The sequence below is a fragment of the Aphis gossypii genome, chromosome 2, assembly GCF_020184175.1.
Source record: "Aphis gossypii isolate Hap1 chromosome 2, ASM2018417v2, whole genome shotgun sequence".
NCBI lineage: Eukaryota > Metazoa > Arthropoda > Insecta > Hemiptera > Aphididae > Aphis > Aphis gossypii.
Window position 1 is genome coordinate 9,866,138 of NC_065531.1, and position 22,840 is coordinate 9,888,977.

Sequence of the window (22,840 nt, forward strand, 5' to 3'; positions counted from 1 at the left end):
ATTGTATATCTTCAATCAACAGTCATACATGTTGCTATGTTGATCGTTATTCGTCTTATCAATATACTAGTATAGAAATATGTACAATTTAAATTAGACACCTTAAATAAAATAATAATAATATCAATTTATCCAATAAAAACAATACGTTTTTAAAATACAATTTAAACTATAAAAATGTTCATAGAAAAAAAGTAAAAGCAATACAATCTTTGCTTGTAACTCAGAATAATATAAAATAATAATAATATATATATTATATAGAACTAGATGTTGCAGAGTAATTGACCCTTGAATGGCACAATGTCGTTTTATGGACTATATGACGTAATCGACAAAGATACAAAAATTACATATAATCATTTGCACATTTTGTACATTTTATATAATTAGCTATTTAAAAATATTGAAAATGTTCAATTATCTTTAAAATATAATATATGTAAATAAAAATAAACATAATATTAATAAATTGGTTGATTGTTATTTACCGATTTTTTTTTAAACAGGTATCTAGGATTTTGGCACTATTGTATGATACGAATTTTTTTTCTTATCTCATTTTGACGCTTATATCTTAAATCGATTTTATGCTCGTAAAGATGTAATAATATTGTTCTGTATTAGGTATATTTTAATTATTAGAGCTGAAAATTGATGATCAATAAAAAACATTATATAACGATCTAAAAATTATTTAAATATGAACTAAACAATTTAAAAATGTAAAAGCCATAAAAATATCTAGTTAATTAATACTTTGCCAATTGATTTTAAATTATTTGATTTTATAAACTGAATAATTTTATTAAATAATAAAATATTACAAAATTAATATGATATTTTTTTTATGAAAATGCTTATTAATACGTTTATTTATTATGTTTAAAAAATACAAATACTTTGTAAAATGAATAGTTGTAAAATGTAATAAAAATTATTTTGTTTTGAAATTGTACAATAAAAACCAACTTATCATATAGATGAAGAGGAAAATAATAACCACTTAAAACAATCATTAGACGAAAAAAAATCCTTTATTAAATATAAATCAATATATATGCAGTACAAGACTGAGTACATATTATAATCTATCAACAATATCCGACTCTATGCCATAATTAATTTTTAGTTGAAAAATTATAAGATATGTTAAACCTATTCATATTTATTCAATTTTATATAAATTCAACAATTTTATGATACATGAATATAATTGTACCTATTTAAGTCTACTGTCTATGAAAGACAAACTAAAAAATAATATATAATATACTTAGGTACTTAGTGTATACATCATGGCTATAAACGAGTGTCTGATAAAATTAATATTATTAACAATCATAAATCGTGAGAGAATAAATACTATTACATATTATGTTTAGTATCTAATTAGTTGGTTGAGTAGATTAAGCATAGTCAAATCCCTACAGGTGCATGGTTTTTATGATTAACGGTGTACTTTGACACATGCTTATTAGTTATTACAGCTTAACTATTTAAGTATTAAATATTTTTTTTTATTAAAATAATAAATAGAAAATCGCCAAATACCTTGTAAGTATGCATATAAATAAAAGTTCAAAATACGAAATAAATAAATTCCAAATTAAAATAGTGATTAAAGGTTTTTTTCAGTTGTATCAGTCTTGACAATCATATTTAAATATAATATAGCTATCAGCTTATACAATTATCATAATACTCTTAATGTATAATAAATTACTTTAATAGCAATTTAAAAAAAACATAATTTCATAAAATATACATTGTAATATAGATTGATAGCCGATAGGTCATCTTCATTCATGATCGTTTATCGTATACAATAACAATTTATCATCTAGTTTAAATCTAACACAATATAAATTTTAGTCACTTACTCATTGACGAATTACGATAGTTACATTAGATGCAAAATAAAAATAAAAAAAGTTACCTAATTTTCCTTTTTTTATGTTTTAAGAACGATCGATAGAATATTTTTAGGCAAATGTTAAATATTTTAAATAATTAAAATATATTTTAATTGGCTAAGCTATAGATTTTATAAGAATTATATTAATGAATACAATTTTATACCTGTCTATTTATCAGAACTTAATTATTGTACAAGATACATAACTGAATGAAGTTTTTAAAAGATTTGTATTTATAATTTATAATTGTGTATTAAATACAATTTTTTATTTTAAATAAAAATATAATCATGAAATAAATATCCAAGTATATCCAAATAGTCAATTAGGCGCGTATGTGTATGTCTAACGTATTGATTATATTAATTATATATGTATATTACTAATAAAAATGAATACATCAAGATAAAAAATAAATTTTAAATAACTGATTATACATTACATTATAATACCTTGTTAGTATTTACATGAAAATCGTTAAGTAAGGAATGTCTCCTTTCGTAACATAAAATCCAGGGTTTGGTAGTAATTGGCCAGTTTCGGAGTACGCAAGTGTAAAAAGAGAACAATATCATATGATATGTTTTTCTACCACAAAATTCTTTAACAAAAACATAAGGATATTGTATTACACACAATTTGTTTGAAGTTTGGCAATCTTATTTAAATTTAAATAGCTTTGTAGATCACAACTGGACAAAGCAATTATAGGAACCAACGAGAAGCAATAAGTGGCATACCTTTACGCCTTCTATTCAATTTAATAGTTATTAAATGAATAACAAATTTTAATGCCTTAATTTTTTTCACCACAATACCTATTAATGTAAATCTATTTAAATATAAATCATCTTTTCCCAATAGTCGTTCGTATGTGGATTTATAATTCAGTGTAATAAGTAATAAGTAATGATCAATATAATAAGTTAATAACATTAGAAACTAAAATTAACTTTAATTGTGTGTGTGCGATACATCATTAAAATGCATCTTTACATAAATGATTGCGATTATATTATTATGACCCAGTATATAAAGTCAAGTTATTTGCGAATATACTATTTTTGTATGATATTGTCATAGTTCATTGGGAAATATAAGTAAAAAACAACGTGAGACATGAACGGGATAAGATAATTTGATTGATAGGAATGCGTATTATAAACATTAAAAAATAAACGTGAGTTTTCCCTAAATATAATACGATATTTATCAATCTATGTATATATAAAAACATTTTCAGTAAAATATTTAACGAAGAGATATATAATATGTATTGCGCATTAATGTTATAAAATTACTATAATGTGCGAATACGTATGATTATAAATTTATAAACTATAGTAAGTCGATAGTCTTATAAATTATAATATTATAATATATGTTATTATTATTTTATTGTTTGTACAGTTGTACACACTCTTGTACCACATTTGCCTATTTCAAACGCCGTTTACTAATTTATCATTATATTATACTAATCTATTTATTATTGATTGAAATGTTTACCTAATAAGTAATAATTGATACGCGCGATTAGTAAACCAAGTCTTACTATACTATTAATATAAACAAGAGCAAACGGACTTAAACTGTTAGCCTTTGTCAGCCGTAAAAGCTGTAGCACGAGTTTGTCGTTTCAATAGACATTTACGAGTAATACGAAACGATGTATCCTGTCCTTCTATAATAATATAATCTATAGGCTAACAATTTTACAAGGCTTTCAAGAAACAAGAAAAAAAAATATGTTTGTACTAGCGAAAAATCAATAATATGCACAATCATTATTATTAGTTATAACAAATAAGTATAGTTATTAGGTATCGAAAAAAAATATAATACCATCATTTGAATTATCTTTGTAGTCTGCAACATTGTTTGGCTGTAGTGTTTAGAATTTCCACATGTTATTAAATCTAATTATTATATGATATTGAACATTAGAACTGGATGTCAAATCTCCGCCACTATATAGACTAGTAAAACGATATCAAGCAAATTAAGAGACTATTTGGTGGATCGCACTAAATTCGTCACAGCGACCGCCAATAGATCAGACGGTCTGTATTATATTATTATAAATTCGTAATATTTTGTCGCTCAAAAACTAAGTAGGCCATATCATCATATCGAATTAAACGTTATGAAAACGTACCTAATAATAATACAATTTGTGATGATAAAATAACCCCTTGGTCGTTAATTATAACTGTAGACTGCAACGTGTGTAGACGCGGTGTACATCATAATAATATACGTCCCAATTAAAAGTGTTTCTCCTACGAATAAAACCGTATCCGTTTTCGGTAATGGGAAACCGAAAATATTATGTGCTCAAAACACTAAATAATATAACACGGCTAGCCTAAAGCAGTCACATATAGCAATATATTAATATATTACGCATATAATTATAATAATATATTGTTATAATTCCTCTGCGGGACGAGGGGTGTGGAATTTACCAATTATTATTTATAATAATTTTTCGGAGTATCGTTACGTTGGACATGATTCTTCGGTATTTCTATTCGCGTTGTGCAAATCATGGGCACAATTAGGGGGTATCAAGAAATAATTTAGCATCCTAAGTTTAAAATTAACACCCTCCAATAATTTTTGTATTTATGTATCAAAACCTCTGCTTACAAAAAAATAAAAAACAAAAACAGTTTTTCATTAGTCTCAGCTTATCAGAACATGTAATGAATGAAACAGTGTTATTCGACAATTTTGCCATAATCTAATTTATTTATAGATTTATTTATATTTATTATTTATTATTTCTAAATTTTTTATTTTTATCTTCTAATAAACCCTGTACGTCGTCGGTCATATTAGTATCACGTTCATCAGCGACTCGGTGCTGCGACACAATAGTATCGCGGAGTCTTAACTAATATAAACAGTTCCGTGTTCGATTGACAGAGTTCAATGGAGCTAGGATAAACTTACAGTTTTGTCAAATACTATACAATGAAAAATATATGAAAAAATAATCATGTCGCAAACTTATTTGCAGAACAAGATAGGCGTGTAACTCGTATAACTCCTGTATAAACTTGTTTGTACAACGCTTGTACCTGAAAATTGTAATATACCAGCTATTGTCTTAGTTAATATAAAACGTAATAAACTTGATAAGTGTTCAATAAAACATTTTCGCTCAAAAAGCCATTAATACCTCGAGTACTCATAATTTAATTTAAAATTTCTAGAAAACGCAGAGCTTTAGCACCCTCGGTTTTTTTTTTATTGAAATTACAGCGCCTACGGCGCAAATGCGCATTTTGTAGCTCGGCGATTCGCACACGTCCTCGTCAGAATTATTTTGCAAAAGCGCCCGGCGATGAGCCACCCCCCCCCCCCCATCGCTGCTGTTGAGTTACGTGCGTGCCGCCAAAAACGAAAAGAAAACGAACGCGTAAAAACGTGACGACACATGCCGCGCGCCGCGTAGTATATCCTCTACTATAAAAGGCGTGCGCCGACCGGCCGACCGCCTCCGTAGCCGTTCCGCACGCGTCGGGACAACCGAGTCGTACTCCTCGTCGTCGTCGTAGTCGTCATCGTCGTCGTTGAACATCGTTGCTTCTAACACAAAACACAGCCGTTTCGGCTTTTACGCGCCCGACCCTCAACCGGAACGGACATTTGAGTTTTGCCCGCAGTCGATCGGCCATCACACGAGTTAATATTTTTTGCCGAGACCGTTATCGTGTTATTTTCGACCGATCCACGTCGCACTAGCCTGTTGCCGCCCGCGCGGACCGTCGACCATAACAATACCACCGCGCGTTATATTTTGATATACAGTAAAGATTTATACAGTAAATCGTCGTCATCGTCGTTTCTCCATAGCATAATTCTCCATAGAATATTCTATATATCCAGCGCGTTCTATAGATATATCGTATTATATATTTAATCGTATAACGTACGTATATATACGTGAAGATCATTCGTGGTAAGACATTATAATATAATATATCATGCAATAATATAATATAATTCAATATACCTATTACAGTGAATAGACATAATATTGTCTATAATTATTATACATAATATGTGAATACTCGTACGTAGTACGTAGTGAAAGAGCTATCGAGTATATAGAGTGCAGAAATACAAGGTCTGAACAACGTAAGACTACCACTGTAAAAGTTTTATAAGTGAGAATAATACTTACGATTGCAAATATCATCAAACGTACAATATAATAATATAGAAAATAGAAAAAACCGTGTGTATTATTAATATTAAAAACCTTAAAAGCTTATTTTATCACATCTATCGATGGGTGTATAGGCGGAGATAAAAACTTAATGTGATGTTTTTGAAAAAAAAAATAGTTTAATCTTCCGTATTACTTACATAATAATACGTAAGAGCACACGATAAGTTATCGATAATATATTAAAATAATTCAATTTTCAAAAATGTATGTGGATTTAGATATCAAATTGAATCTGGTTTGTACTTTAGAGAGGTAAGACTTAAAATTCACAGTACTCATTTTTAAAATAATAAAATTGGGAAGAATAAACCAAAAAGTAAGGGGAAACGGCAATCTTTATATAAATCTAATTTTTGACAAAATCAATTTTGTTTTTTTTAGGTAACTAAAAAAATGAAATTTTCATTAAATGTTCATATTATCGTTTTATGTTTAAAAAAAAAAATTTAAAAAATTTCGATTATATTTTAGCTATTTATAGGCTAATTTATTTTAGTTTTTTTTTTTTTTATATATATATATAAATGTCAATTAAAAGTTATTTGCTAGTCTTCATTAGTTGTTAATTTCTCAATTAAAAAATATAGAAAATTTATTGTCACGATATATTTTATAAGCGTTAAATGTAAGAATTTTGACAAAATTCATAAAAATTATGAAAATTAATAAATTATTTTGTAGTTAGAAATTCGTAAAAAAATTTGTTTTTATATGTATACGATTTAATATTAAATATTAGATTTATTAAAAGTTTTTCGACCTATATGTGAAATAAAAATTTACCTGGAGACTAAATATTCTTTTAAGAGCATCGTTCAAATAGCAAGTTCAAATATTTTCGACTTACGATATTCACCCATAAATCTATTATTTCTCTTCAAATAATATTTGATATCTTGTTGAGTTTTAAAAAAAATATATACAACAATAAATACATGAAATTTTAACCAAATTTTCATATTATTATTTTCGTTCTATGATATAATATTCAACATTTTTAAACTCTTTTTGAGTTATTTAAGCATGAGAAATGTTCAATTCTTTTAAGTTTTTTTTTAATACATGTCGATTAAGTTGATAGCCGTTTCCGCTAAAAATCGTTTTTTGTATAATATAATAATATATTATATATCCTTAAAATTCAAATTTAGGGAGGTGTAATAATAGTGACCCATTCAACACCTAATTTACGGCACTCACTTACCTTTACTCTTACTGTTCTAAATCAATTTTGATTTAATTTATTATAGTTTAGAATCAAACAAACTATTAGGGAAATAGTTTTGTTCAAGTATTTGCAATTTTCAGTTTGTTTTTTTGAATGAATCGTAACATCAGTAATGTTTATGGTTGATAAATATAATATATAATACATAACATACAATTTATTTATGTACTATAAGTAGGGTAATATTATTTTATAATTAGACAATCATTTTCTCAATAAATACCTATATGTATTTTTAGATATATATTTATAGATGATTTGCAATAAGTGTTACAACACAACATTTTTTTAAAAAAAGTTGTATTTTTTAATGTTTTTAAGTCTTTATTTTTTTTTAATTACCTATAATAACTTTAATTACATAAGACTTATATCTTGTTAGCAGAATATTTTAATTACTAAATCATTTATGACATAAATATTGCAATTTAAAAAATATGAAAAGTTATGTTAAAACTTGATCTGTGTAAAATTTAAACTTATTTTAATTTCTTTAATTTAATTGCAAAGTAAAATTTTATCTCAAAATGTACAATTGAGAAGTTATGTATAGTATCCATTCAGGATTTATATGTTGTTATTATTTACAGACATTTCTTATCACATTTCAACATTTTTGTAAGTTAACATAAATTCTTGTTTTATAATACATTCTCGAAACCCAACGCAAGTTGGACTTTATTGGAAAATATGCACTTTTAATAACTTAAAAAGTTTTAAATTGTTTTGAAACTTTTAAATATATACGCTTTTCATATTTATATTTTAAATATATTATGTTTATTAATCTTAAGTATTTTTGTTTTTGTTATTTTTTCGACTAGTTTTTAGTTGATTGGTGATGATTTAAAACATAAGTATAAATTATTGTCTAGGAATTAACAGAGTTGATTTAAATCAGCATATTACTTAATCTGTTTTCTTACTTAACTGAAAATAAAAGTTATAATTTAGATTGAGATATTATTCAAATAAAAATGAAACTGTTGTCAAGTATCTGCGAGATACCCCTTAACTATATTATAACACGTCTATTTTTCAAAAATAATTAATTATAATTACAATAACTCAAAAAACATATGTATTTCAAAATTTGAAATTCATGTATGTTGAGATGAAATCAAAAACATGGCCGATGATGGATTTGTACTTGGGAGTACATTTTTTATTTATTCTAAGAAAAATATTACGAAACTCATGTTTGTAATTCTTTAAAATTCCCTTTAAATGTGGGTTTAAACAAAAAATATCTGATATCAATTCTTTAAAAAATAAAAATGTTTGTGTCCGACCATCACAATAATTGTAATATGAGTATTATTAAATAAGCCACAGAGTTTTAAAATAAGTTAATTAATAAAAATATAAATTAAGTTCATTAATTCTTTTTTTTTAAGTAAGCAAAAATGCCTTAACGATTAGACATCAAATATTGTAATTTCTCTAACGGTTATAGTCTAATCGTTATATTGGATACTATTTGCTTTAGATAGTAAATAATATATTAATAATATTATAAATTTAAAGTGTTATTATACGGAAAATAATGAGTAATTTAATTAGTATATAACTGGTTATTTTTTGTACCAATGAATCAAATCGTTCTATTTACGTATTGATAAGTTAAAAGCCAAATTTGGAATAATATCCAAAGTTCTAACTCAACAGATATTATACAGGCATTTAAAAAAATCTGATAATAATTATGTAAGTTGTTTGTACTTAATCTAGATTCATGAGCTAATTCTGATAATAAAAAAAAAATTTATATTATACAAGAATAAAATTTGTTATATAATATAATTAGTTACATATTACACTTATATTTTAAACTTTTATTCTAAACAATAACCACGAGACAGGTTATATATACTTATATTAAATACAGAAATAAACTGGATTTACGGGATGTATACTTTATAAAGTTAAAATATATAACTTATAAAGTTATTTGACTTAATTTAGAATTTGTCACTCCTAGCGAATATTACCGTTGGATGAAATAAAAAACTTTACCAATAGTTTAATTCCACAACCTTTTTATCGAAAACTGTTCTTATCTCACACAACACAATTCTTAGTATTAGTATTTATACTTTTAATTTTCTTCACGTTTGACAACTAAAGCATTGTGTCAATAAAAATTGACGTTTTTGACGAATTATCGAAGTTTTGTTAATAAAAATAGTAAATAATTGTTTAAAGTTTTTTTATTATTATAATTTAGTATGTGCTATATCAATGTAAACCAACTTTTAAGTATTATTTTTTATTTTACTTTATTAAAAGTGACATAAAATGTAAGAAGTAGTATAATATAAAAATATAACAATATTACAAGTTTCAGGCAGTATTGTGGTACTCGACTCAATTCATGGGTTCCCGCTTCAGTTGTGATACCACAAGAAAATAAAGGTATCGGGTAGTATAATTTGATAAGCATTATTATATAAAAAAAAAATGTAGTATATTTCAAATTTTCAAACAATACAAATACCAAATTATAGTAAACAAATCATTATAAAACATTTAATTGTTACACATTGGGGTATGTTATAGTATAATTATAAAATTATAAAATGTATTTTTAAACTTTAAAATTTAAAACATGTGTTATAAATTATTCTATAATGTATAATTTAATAATCAAATATGTAACACGAATTTCAATACATTTTGTTTGTAGACCTAATAATGCACTTTAATAGGTAGTTTCTAAATAGAAGTTATTAAAATTTAAAATAATACTTATAAAAAGTTATAAATATAATTATATATAGTTTTAAATATATAAGCCTATTCATTGTAAATCAATTAAAAGCTACGTCAAAAAATAATTAAAATGCAGATATAGGTCGATACTTGACTACGTATTATAGTATTATAACTATTATAATATGTAATGTTTGTAAACAAACTGATTGAATGAATGTTTATGTATCAATAATTTTTCTTTTAATATACGAAAAACATTTAGCTAGAGATTGAACCTTTAATTCGTAGATACAAACAATATTATTAATAAACATAATATTATTTTCAAATATTATATTTGAAGAAAATTATTGTTAATTGTACACATTTTTATACTTGTACAGTTGTACATAGTTAAAAGATACTTATTACTTATAACGTAGCGGGTTCATACGAAACAACTTTTTGCCTGAGGTTCTGAATTTTGTTCAATACATACACATAAGTATATTTACTTTAATATTTTAATATCATTTGTTTTTATATACACTAAAACTTTTAAAGAACAATTATATACATAAAACAATGAATATATAACAACATATATCTTATACTATACCTAGGTATTATATTTGCCTATAAGAAAAATAATGTTACGTTTTATTATTCAAAAAAAGCATACTACCTACACATTATATGCTTTTATAAAATGACTTATGAAATTTACATTATATGAACTCCATTTTGAACCAAATAATTAAAATAAAAAAGAACTCAAGTATCATATAATTTTGTTTATTTCGTATTAAAAATATATGAAAATAACCCATTATTGTACCCACAATGATACTTTAATCTGGTTAAAAGTTAAAAAAAATATATATTTGCTATTAATTTATTAAAAATAAAAATATTATAGTTAAATTAAATCATTTTTGTCTGTATTTTTCTTTAATGTACTTATAATTCAACAAACGGAAACCAAAAGATAATACTTTAAATAAGATATTAGTATTATACATAATACATATTATAGACATTTAATAACTATGTTGTTAATTTATTTTTCATCTCAATATTTCAATTTCTGTTGATAACTATTACATTCATTGATTCATCCCGTCTACTCCAACTGAGTTTGTACAATTTCTATACTCTAATATTATATATGCTTAGTTCAGTTCTCAAATGTTAACTATTTTATATTTTCCTATGTACTGTGTTCAAAATAATTTAAATTGCATGTACCTTAATTTAATAAATTTAAAAAAAAAATGCTTAATACCTAATCTAATTGTAATAATGTTTTGTTTACGAAATAATAAGTGATGTTTGCATATTAGGATTAAGGACTACCACAGTATGTCATTAATATTAATTAAATTTTACGTATATTTTCAAAAACATGATTATTTCACACTACAGTGGTCAGTGGTCCACTAAAAAAATAATTTTCAATAAATAAAAAAACTTTTTTGTAGTACCTACCTAAGTGGTGACAATATTTTTATCGTAGTTTAGATTTATTTTTAAGACGCAGAACGATATTCCTATTAATCGTTTACTACATTTTATTTCCTTCTGAACTGATCTAATATGTATCTTAGGTACTTATAAGTTATAACATTAACAAATAATAATATTTATAAATCAAAATATAATATTATTTCGTCATACAAAAACTATATGGACGACATATTTGACTACATTATGTTGTTATTTTTTATTGATTGTTTGAAAATTATTATATGATTACCTATGGTTTGCGGTTATCTAAATATTTATCGTATGTGCATGAATTATGCATATTTTATAAATTCTATAAATGTTTTTAGAAAAATAAAATTGCTTCGCAAGTTGCATGCACAATGCATACCAGTTATAAATACCAAGCTTTACGATTATTAGGTGATATTATAAGTTTTTTACTTCAACTTCGATCACCACGGTATTGTACGGAGTTTTAGTTTTTCATGTAATATATATCTATCTACATTTTACATTTACGAGAATGTGATGGAGAATTAACTATTGTGTTTCGGATTTTTTATTTTTTATTTTTTTTTTTTTAAAGCTTATTTATATGATAATATACACGCCACGCTGCGTTCGCGCGGTATTACAAGGTTTCGATGTATATAATTGCGTTTACCGGTTGGGGAAAAAATGCAAAATATTTAACGTTAAAAGAAAAATGATGAACTTTATATAAATACACGCATACCTACTACCAACGCGTCATTTTTCTTTGTCGTTGTTTTCTTAATTATAAAAAAACAAAACACCTCCGCCGGGATAGGTCATTTTTCACATTGCCGCGGCTGCGAATCGCTCGTCCGCGACAGGCAGAGGGTAGTCAAAAATAGGTATATAGGTGCAGACTGCAAATAGCAGTATATAAGTGTGCTATGTACCTGCACAATAATGTAAGCCCGCTAGTTTGTGTGGCCGTTATTAATTCGTCGCATTACGGCGGTCATTATTCATTCGGTAATATTGCAACGGTAATTGGCCAAATAGACGCCTCGCGGAACTAATAAGTTTTGACAGACCACGTATTCCGGCCGTAGATGTGTCCCGCGGTGATTGGAATCTCGTAATCGTCAAACGACAATAATAAATGTGTCATCACAGCGTATGTAAATATTAACGTAGGAGAGACCTGAACTATACGATTGTCACAATAGTGTTAGTTGTCATATTATATTGTAAATAACTCAAAAAATTTGAAACTAGAAGACACTTATGTTCACTAATCTTTATGTGTATACTATACAGTAGACAATATATATATAATCAAAATTAAAAACAATCGTTTTCTATCTAGGTGAACTGCTGATCGTATAAAAATATTATATATTCACATGAAAAATTTTAAAACTCAGATTAATCTGTTTGCGTATTAAATATTTTCTATTTTATATATTTATAAGAAATGTTATTTTAGTTAACTCGACAAACAATGCTATATAGTACATAAACGAGTATTTTAGTTTGTTATATTCGACTAACATGTTAATTGATAAGTGATAACTCACACAGTTAATTAGTTATCAAATAGTGGAATGATGGAGTTTGTCGTCATAAATAACGGGAGATTTTGTATACTACTATTGTCACGTATATTTAAATGGCTTAAGCTAAATATGTTTTAAATTTGTTACATTTTATTTACTTATGATTTATTATTTGTGAATTTAGTATTTTAAGATTCTAAACGGAGTGATGAATGTATTGATTTTATAATAATGTGTGTTTTTTTTTGTGTCTGTGTACAACATAACTAGTCGAAATAATGCATTAATTTCAAACTTCATGACAAATGACAAAATGCATATCCTTGGTGTATTATAGAGGTAAAAAGTAAACATTTTCCAACAGTTTTCAAAAAAATTACGGAAACGAAGAAATTTTTACGCAAAACCAATTTTCGACCAAATCGATTTTTTTATAGGTAGTTGTAATTCAAAAACTAATCGCTGTAAATATTTGAAATTTTCACAAAATGTTTATATTAGTGTTATCTATACGCAGTTAAATTTAAAAAAAATTTTATTTGATTTTTTTTTGAGCTATTTATAGACCATGAAATTTTCGATTTTTCTGAGAATTTTTTTTTGAAGTGTCGATAAAAAAATTTTGGATGGCCAACAAAACTTGAAAATTTAATATAAGGTTTCTTATGAGTTGTTCTTATTGTAGTTAAAAAAAATCAAAAATCGTTAGCCACAATTTTTTTTTTTTATAAGCGTTAATAGTTAAAAATTTTACTAAGTATGTCAAAATCGCTAAAATGTGCAAGTAATTTTGATGTTGAAAAATCATAAAATTGTTTGTATTTTATCTAAGGATAAAAATTTCAACACTAAGTTTCCCTTCAAGTAGCTATAGAAAAAACTCTAAGCATCATTATAGGAAAAATTTTAAGTGCGTTTGAATTTTAAATTTTCACGAAATTGCGTAACGATAACGATCTATTTTCAAACGAAATTAAATATTTGTTATAATTCAAAAAGTATAAGTCATAGATACTTGAAAATTTCACCAGTTATTTAAACCGGCATTATCTTTACATGATTTAATTTTCAAAATATATATATATATTTTTTTTTAAGCAATTTATAGACAACTGAAATTTTCATATTGAGGCAGGGTAATTTAACTTATAATAATGTATTTATAAAATATATGAAAATAAAAATTTCGTGATACTTAGGGATGAGGAAAAATCACTAAATATTACTATTACTGTTATTGAGTAAGTATAATGATAATACGCAGAGTGTCATCCATGGGTTATATTATATACCTAGCTATTATCATGGGTACACTAAATAATATTAATATTTTATTATTTTATTGTTGACTGCCGTACATTTAGATAAAAGTAGTTTGTTAACACATTTACTGCCCTTTGATATAGTTATAAAAATTTAAAGAGGGAGATTTGGCTCAACATTTTATTCCGTTAAGACTATTCGACGTTCATAATATTATATAATACAGCCTTCGGGGGCCTACGATATTTACTAGACATTTTGTGGTGTATGCCAATATACTTGCATGTACGTTATGATGTAAGTATATACAAGTATCACGTCTCGCGTTTTTATATAGTACTACGCAAAAAGATTATCATTATTATTGTTATTTTACGGTGCGTTGTACGGCATTTGACTCAATAAACGAATAAAACAATAACTAGGTATTATAATAATTTTATCCCAAAGTATATTAATATACATAGTAACCAAAGAACAAAATTGTCGATAAATATACTTGCTAAAAAGGGTACACGTGAAATCAAGTTATAAAAAAATATAACAGTAAATCTATATTATTTTAAATATTATTCTTTTTATATAATAATAAATGCATATCTATTTATACAGCAATAAACCTTGATTTATAATAGTGAAAAATACGACCATTACTTACAATCTAAGTTCTTGTTGGGAACTAATTTCAAAAAAACTCTTAATGAAAATAGATCTTAAACATTTGTTTATTTTTTAAGAATATAAATCGCTTGGTAATTCTTCAAAAATTAAAAATTATTAAATTAATCAAACTAAAAAATACATATTTTTAATCTGATGAAATTGTATTCACTAGTATGACGGGACACGGTATATTCGTTGTTGGTAAGTTGATTCCCGAGACATATACTTAATGTATACGTTTATTCCCGGGCTATTACAGGTATGAATACGAGTTGATTCCCTTATTGTTGGTGTACTAAATGTATAATTTATAATATTATTATAAAATATTCAGTCTATTAGCGTCATTAATTTTTATTTATTGTATTAAATTATAATCTATTATTTATTAAAAAAAATATTAATAAACAAATTTAGTATTGAGGAAAAAATTTTAAAAACACATTGTTTTTAAAAACTGGTAATGACTAACTTGGTCATCACTTTTCTCAAAAATATTAGTTTTCTCTGTTTTTCTTTGATTTTCTAGTTTTATTTTCGTTTCTGATATACGAGAGAATAAGTCTTAACCTCTTAATGACCCGGGAATCAATTAAACATTTAAACGGTATCAGTGAAGGTAAACAAGTATCCGGGAATCAACTCGTTCGCAGCACGATATGTCTTACCTTTAAAATCACATTTAGTTGTACGAATAATAGCCTATCTTTTTAATTAATTTTTTCAGATACCTAGTTTAAAATTATTTCTTACCAATTCATGTTTCATAGTTTTAGGAGCCTATATTATAATATATTGTAGGTATTATATTCTAGAAATAAAACAGAAATTAATTCGTTTCGTGTCATTTATACCTATCTATTATTCTGAATTTTATTTTATTTTCCTACAATCAGCTACTTATTATTATATTGTCTTAAGAATTAATCCATAAATATCAGTAATATTAAATATTTCATTAAACAGTATTGTATAGTTAATACAGTTAACTGTAAACAAAACCACTTTATTAATAGTATAGTTCGTCTGAAATGTCGAAAACCGTTTGAGTCCAAATTTTAACCCACCGTGCAAAAAGTGATTAAAGTGATAAATCTGATAAATCTTCGTATTTGAATTTACTTGTTTATTATTGTTTATATTATGGGTTTTATTATTTTTACATTTATATTTTATTTACTATTTTTTTTTTTTACCTATATAGATAAATCCTATAAGATGTATGTAATATTGTAATATATTGTGTATATTTTCGAGATAGCAAAGCATAAGTGCACAAATAATATGTTTAAGATTAATGCATTTTAAGTATGACATTAGATTATTTATAATTGATGACAACAATGACAACTTACTATAGCGTTTACAGCTCACAGCTGTATATTAAAAATGTACAATATGCCTTTTAAACGTATACGGCAAAATTGGGACAATATTTCCTAACAGAAATATCAAATAGGGTCTGTTTTTTACGAGTTTCAAGAATAAACTCGAATAAAAACTATAATTTAATGGTTAGCACGTAACATACTCCAACATATTATTTCATTTAAAGGAAAACTATGTTCTATTTATTTTATGTTTTTATAGTAGCATAAAAATTTGTGACACTCTAACTACACTATAGCTGAACTTGATACATTAAATAAAAATACTTATATGAAAAGAAACAGCTTACAACTGTTATTCAAAAAAAAAAAAAAAAAGCCAGAAAACACTGTTTCAACTAAAAATATTTATTTATATTTTATTTGTATAAATAATTTGTTTAGTTTATTTTTATTTGTTTTTATGTAACTAAAAATGTAAAACATTTTTTTTTAGATTATTATTATTATTACTTTCTCATTTGTATTTAATCTCTCTGTTATAAATAAAAAAATTTAAATAATTCATTGTTTTATAACTGTTAAGACACCAAAAAAATATTGATAGATAATTTTTTTAAAAATACAGATAAATTTATAATTATTGAAACATACTTGATACTTTATCATCCGAGAGGGATGTTTGCTTTCTAATAACCTAGGGTATTGACAAACGTATAGTTAGTTTTTTATACACTTTTAAGTATTTAATACAATATAACACTTACTTTAATATCAATAAATTAAAATTTATAAATGCTTCAATAATGAACAAAAAAATAGTAAATGTCGAATAATAGAAATAATCTGTTGAAATTAAGTCACACTTTTTAAAACCATTTATTATTAAAAAAATATATATTTTAGAGATGACCTAGTCACAGCAGAGTAATCTTAAATATCTATAAATTGCACGTCGTATTGAACAATTAATATGATAATAATATATAATATAAGAAATACAATATTGATAGGTACCTACTCATAATACCTCCGTGACTCTAGAAATCTACATGCACAAAATGTCGTTTTCATACAAATAATTTTTTCATGGCACGAAAATCGTTGTTAAGCGATCGTATCAGAAAAAAAAAAAAAAAAAAAGCTTTTTCACATAACCATTTCGACTCATATATTTTGCTGTTTTGTCGCGTGTTCACAGGTGCAATAATGCTTTTGTGTCTGTTGCCGGTGACGTTGACGTTGGCCGCGTTGGTCACCGACGGAGTGGCCGACGCGGCCGCCGCGGACAAGCGGTTCGCCCTGCGGCCCGTGGACCCGTTGACTAGGCGCAGCGCCATGGAAAAGAACTTTATGCGGTTCGGCCGGGCTTTCGACTGCGGCTGGACGGCACCGTCGGCATCGGCAGCGGCCAAGCGCAGGGACCCGTCGTCGGCGATCGGACGCCGCGTCGACTCCAACTTCATCCGGTTCGGCCGCCGGGACTCCAACTTCATCCGGTTCGGCCGGGGCGAGGTGTACACGCCCGGCGACAACAAAATACCCAGACGCCACTACGACGTGGACGTGGACGGGCTGGAAGTCCGGTTCGGCCGTTCCGGCGGCAACATCGACCGCAGTCCGTTGGGCGCAGCGTTACCGCCGCCACCTTACGACGACCGCCGCTGAACGTCACGCGATATTATAATATTATTATACAATACACACAATACATAATACATACCTATATACTATAAATACTTACTATATATTTAAAGTATTGCTTAAAAAAAAATAATAAATACGTAATGACACATACATTGTATAATAATATGTTGTACGATTTTCCGTCAAATATAATATTATAATACTTACATTATAATAACATACGCGATAGGTTGCTACTATAATATAGCACGTATCTCTACGTACGATTATTGTGCTAAAATAGCAATGTGTTTATTAGAATTCAAAAAACTAAACCCTAATTCTAAAATAAAAACTAAAAAAAAAAATATTGTGCTACTAAACTGTATGTGCAAAATTTATACAATATAAGGTAGGTATTTAACTATAAATACGCAGTGAACATTATCACACACAATCATATTTCGCAGGATTTGCAATATTTTTATTATTTTTTTTCCATAACATGTTTTGTTTCTTTGTCGAAGAGATTGATTAATCAACACAACTCGAGTTTACCTATACCTACACGGTACTACTCGGTATTCAATCGCCGTACCTTTATTTGAAGCTATAATTTGTTTCGCGGTATCATGTTTGTGTGTCTGTTTGAATTTGTCTACAGAGCTCAGATCTGGTGTATAATACGATGGTCTCAGTTGCGCAACCAGAGGGGTGGACCCCGGGTCCGGACCCCCCCCCCCTCCTTGGATCATGCCATAGTATTTATTTTTATTTTATATTTTTAAAGTTACTCAAAAGTTTTCATCAAAATGTATCGATTATAATTATTATTAGAGTTGGCATAATAATATAATTGTATTAATCAAGCAATGAAATGTATTTATAATGTATATAGTATATACTCAGGAAGAGAACAGAAAAACAATATATTATAATAAATAAAAAAATTTCCTGGACCCCCCCCCCCTTGAATAAATCCTGGTTGCGCCACTGGATGGTCTAATATAGTAATATGTGTCAATAATATGGGTTTAAAACGACTGCTTGTGTATGCTCGAAACCTTATATTATGAAAAGTAATAAAAATGGTATATAATAAAATCGTTTAATAGTACAGTGAAAACGAAATACGTTTGGGCCGGTTAAACGACAGGTTAACTCAACATGATATATAATATAATTAAAATTGATTATATTGTATCGGATTTACGCATATTATACGACCAATATGAAGAAATTGTCTCCTATAGATATCCACAAGATCACACTAATATAAATGGATTATCCTCGAAACCTCCGAAGAGTCTTAAACGCAGTCAACTTCGGTCATCTTTGTGCAGGTGGCCTCGTCATAAACGCGAAATTGACGATCTGTTGCCGATGTTCTAGATCTGTAAATATGGATTGTCATCTTTTGTGGCATGTTAAGACGATTTTATGACCTATATTTGAGAAACCTTCTAACCATCACGTATAATTATAATATATTGTAACCACCAATATCGTCATAAACTTAAGGTGAATACAATTATTATAGTATGTAATAAATATAATATTGTTTCAATTTTTTTTTTTCTAATGTATTAATTGTCAGTGAAATTAGGAGCTTTATTGCTTGTTTGTTTGTTTTTACTGTTTTAATATTTACCAATAATTAAAAAAAAAAAAAAACAAACAAAATTTTTGGTGGAGACGGAATGAGTTTAAACGACGGCGAACGTTCGAAATTGATCCCCACCGCAGGTCTGAAAAACATGCACTAAGTGTACCGACACAGATCGGCAGCACACATGACGCGACAGGACGAGCAGCAACCGGGACCAATTTTGGGTAACTCACGACATGATGTAATCATGTCGCTTGTCTTTTTTTAAAATTTTTTAATTGCTTTGGCGTATGCCGGTATTCAGACATGAGCTGAGACCCGGCGCGCGCGTATAATTGAACGGTGTTGTAACACCAAAGAAAGGCATGTGCAGAGTGATGATGATGGTGGGACACTAGAGAGAAGTTAGTAACAACTAATCAAAGGGTTACACCAATCCCTTCCGCCACACCCTCAACCGTTCAAAAGACCGCGAACGCCGAGGTAGCCATACGGCTGAGTTGTCGTTCGGCGTCGTGCCCAGTCCCCGACAACGTAGGATGGATCGAGATTATATATACACGTCACTTATTCAGAAACGTTACATGTGAGAGCGCCACCGACAGTTATTCTGTTAATACCGTTTTATTAATTTCATGCAATAACACTGAACGCGCGCTCTACCGGTTTAACGTCATGTTTCTTTCATCGTCGATCTTGATTTTCTAGCTTCAACGATAATATTATATAAGACAATATTTTATTTTAAATCGTGTTGTACTACCTATAATATAATATTATATATATTTAAATTTTTAAGTACACATCGAGCAACCGTTTTAGTATCAAACATTAAATCACCTCAATGTAGGTAGGTACACTATACGTAGGGTAAACTCTAAATTACTGAGTCCTACAATTCTCTTTTCAGATAGGTAGGTACCTTTAATATGCAATAGTCACAACATTATAAAATAACAATAATTATGTTTTTTTATTGTTGGAAACATGTATAATTTTTATTTCAGAACAATAAGTAAATAAAAAAAAATCATTTGCACTAATAAGTCTATATTACCATTAGCAACTCACTTATTGGTTATGGTTATTAGGTACTGTATACAAAATAAATATATTGTATGAGGTCATTTATTAATGTACCTGTTATTAATTACAAAGAAGATAGTTGCAAGGTATAGATGTATCATGTGGTGCATAATATAAATGAAAGCATTTTAAGTAGGTATTTAAAATTTAATTAGCTGCAATAAAAGAAAAGTTAATGTTACTTCAATAATAACAGTCTTAACTATTTCATAAGTTATACTTAACTTTATATATTTATAATGAATTTATTTGTGTCAATTAAATGATCTATATTTTATAAAGGTGCCTTCTTATCAAAAATAAAAAGGTCATTGAAAAAAATGAATATCATTTAAGTAATACACAGAATGACACATTTACTGGTTTTGAAGATCATAGATCAAATATTTTTGAAAATCAGTCACTATAAAATTGCACTCAAACCTTATTTTCAAATTATTATAATTAAAAGCTTAATTTTGCCACGGAAACTTACATAAGGATTTTTTTTCTCCTGTGATCCAATCTTGCTTTACTAGCTTAGATGATTGTTAAAAGTAAATTTTAATATATACTATTCAAATTTCAATTATAATATAATTTAATTTCAAAAGTTATAATTTATAACACACAACTGTTTTTAACAATTTTTTTTTAAGTTTATTATTTAATATTTAATAAGAAATTATTTTTTTCCAGTAAAATATAATTTTTTATTTATAAATATAATCAATTATACTATAATTAGTAATGTATATTTTTGATCAATTCAACTACTTGAAACAATAAAATAATAGTATTATTATACTTAAAAGATTGTCTAAATAAAAAAGTAATAGTACTAGCATATTCTATTATTCGCTAGTATCTAAAATTAATAACCTATTAAAAATTAAAATAGGTACCTATGGTTTTTTTAACAAAAAAAAAAAATAAATATGAATGACGATTACAAAATATGTGCTTAGATATAAAAAAAGTATCAGAAATTAAATGTTTTTTACAAAATATATCATTTTTATGTCGAAATTTTTAGACTATGTTTCATAAATATTTTTTAACCTTTTATACTTATATAATTTTTTTTACGTTTTATTATTATATATTAATTAAAAAACCTATATTTTTACTTATATACAAATTGTTTACGTTTTATTATACAATTTTTATTATATTTATAAAAAAAAATAATTTCTTACTAAATAATAAAAAATATTAAATTATTAAATAATAAACTTAAAAAAAATGGGGGGAAAATGTCCGCATCAGAACATTTTTCGGGGGGAAAATGTCCTACTATGCCAAAAACAGTGGGGGGGGGAGAAATGTCCAAGGGGAAATTGTCCAGTTACCGTTTAAAACGCCTACCTAATAAAAAAAAAAAATTATACATTTCTTCTTCATTTATAAAGGTCTATTTAGAATAATTTAAAAAAATATATACATTTACAAATTGCTTTACTGTGATTTTCAAGAAGATATTGACAGTGGCGTACCATGACAGCAAGATATCAGAACTTTCCTAGTGTGCTGCTAGCTGTTCATACAAATAATAGTTGAAACATTCTTGTTTATAGCTGTAGAGCAAAATATAAATATTAAACAATATTAATGCTTAAAACATATTAACATTGTTGAAAAAAAAAAAAATTAAAATACAAAAAAAATATATGTCCATATTTTAAATTCAACATTATATTTACTATTTAGACATTTAGTATCTATTGATTGAACGCAAAATATAAGTTATGTATCCTGATTAGTAAATACTAATGTCTAATAAACCCTACCTAATAATCAGAAATCATTTGTTTAAAGACAATATAATAGATACCTATTCTATAGAATTATAAAATAAATAAGAATTCAAATACTACACATTAAAAATATTAGATACTCTCTAAATATCTACTTGTTACCTACCTATTATGATGAAAAAATTAATTTTAGTATAGAATTACAACAATAATGTGTATGGTACACCTACATTTTTTTTACCTATATATATATTAAAAATGTGCTATCTATGGAACATTGAAAATTGTGGATTATGGCAAAATGGACCAACAGGTTCTTACTCTCCAATAGGTAATTAAACTGTATATAAGTCTAATTTATGGGAATTGCATGTTTCCACGAAACATATAGGTACCTACTTACTCTTTTAGCTTTTCTTCCAAATCAT

General features: G+C 26.5%; 2 protein-coding genes across 3 annotated transcripts in view; both read left to right on the forward strand.

The window, feature by feature from the left end:
* The window catches only part of LOC114126048 (uncharacterized), a 263,154-nt gene that overhangs the window by 226,817 nt on the left and 13,497 nt on the right, over window positions 1-22,840 (forward strand). The window lies entirely within an intron of this gene.
* Window positions 5,403-18,152, forward strand: LOC126550313 (FMRFamide-like neuropeptides 1). The gene is made up of 2 exons (XM_050201584.1): window positions 5,403-5,889; window positions 17,557-18,152. Exon 2 carries the CDS (start codon window positions 17,565-17,567, stop codon window positions 18,021-18,023), a length of 459 nt encoding a protein of 152 aa, XP_050057541.1. The 5' UTR covers window positions 5,403-5,889; window positions 17,557-17,564; the 3' UTR covers window positions 18,024-18,152.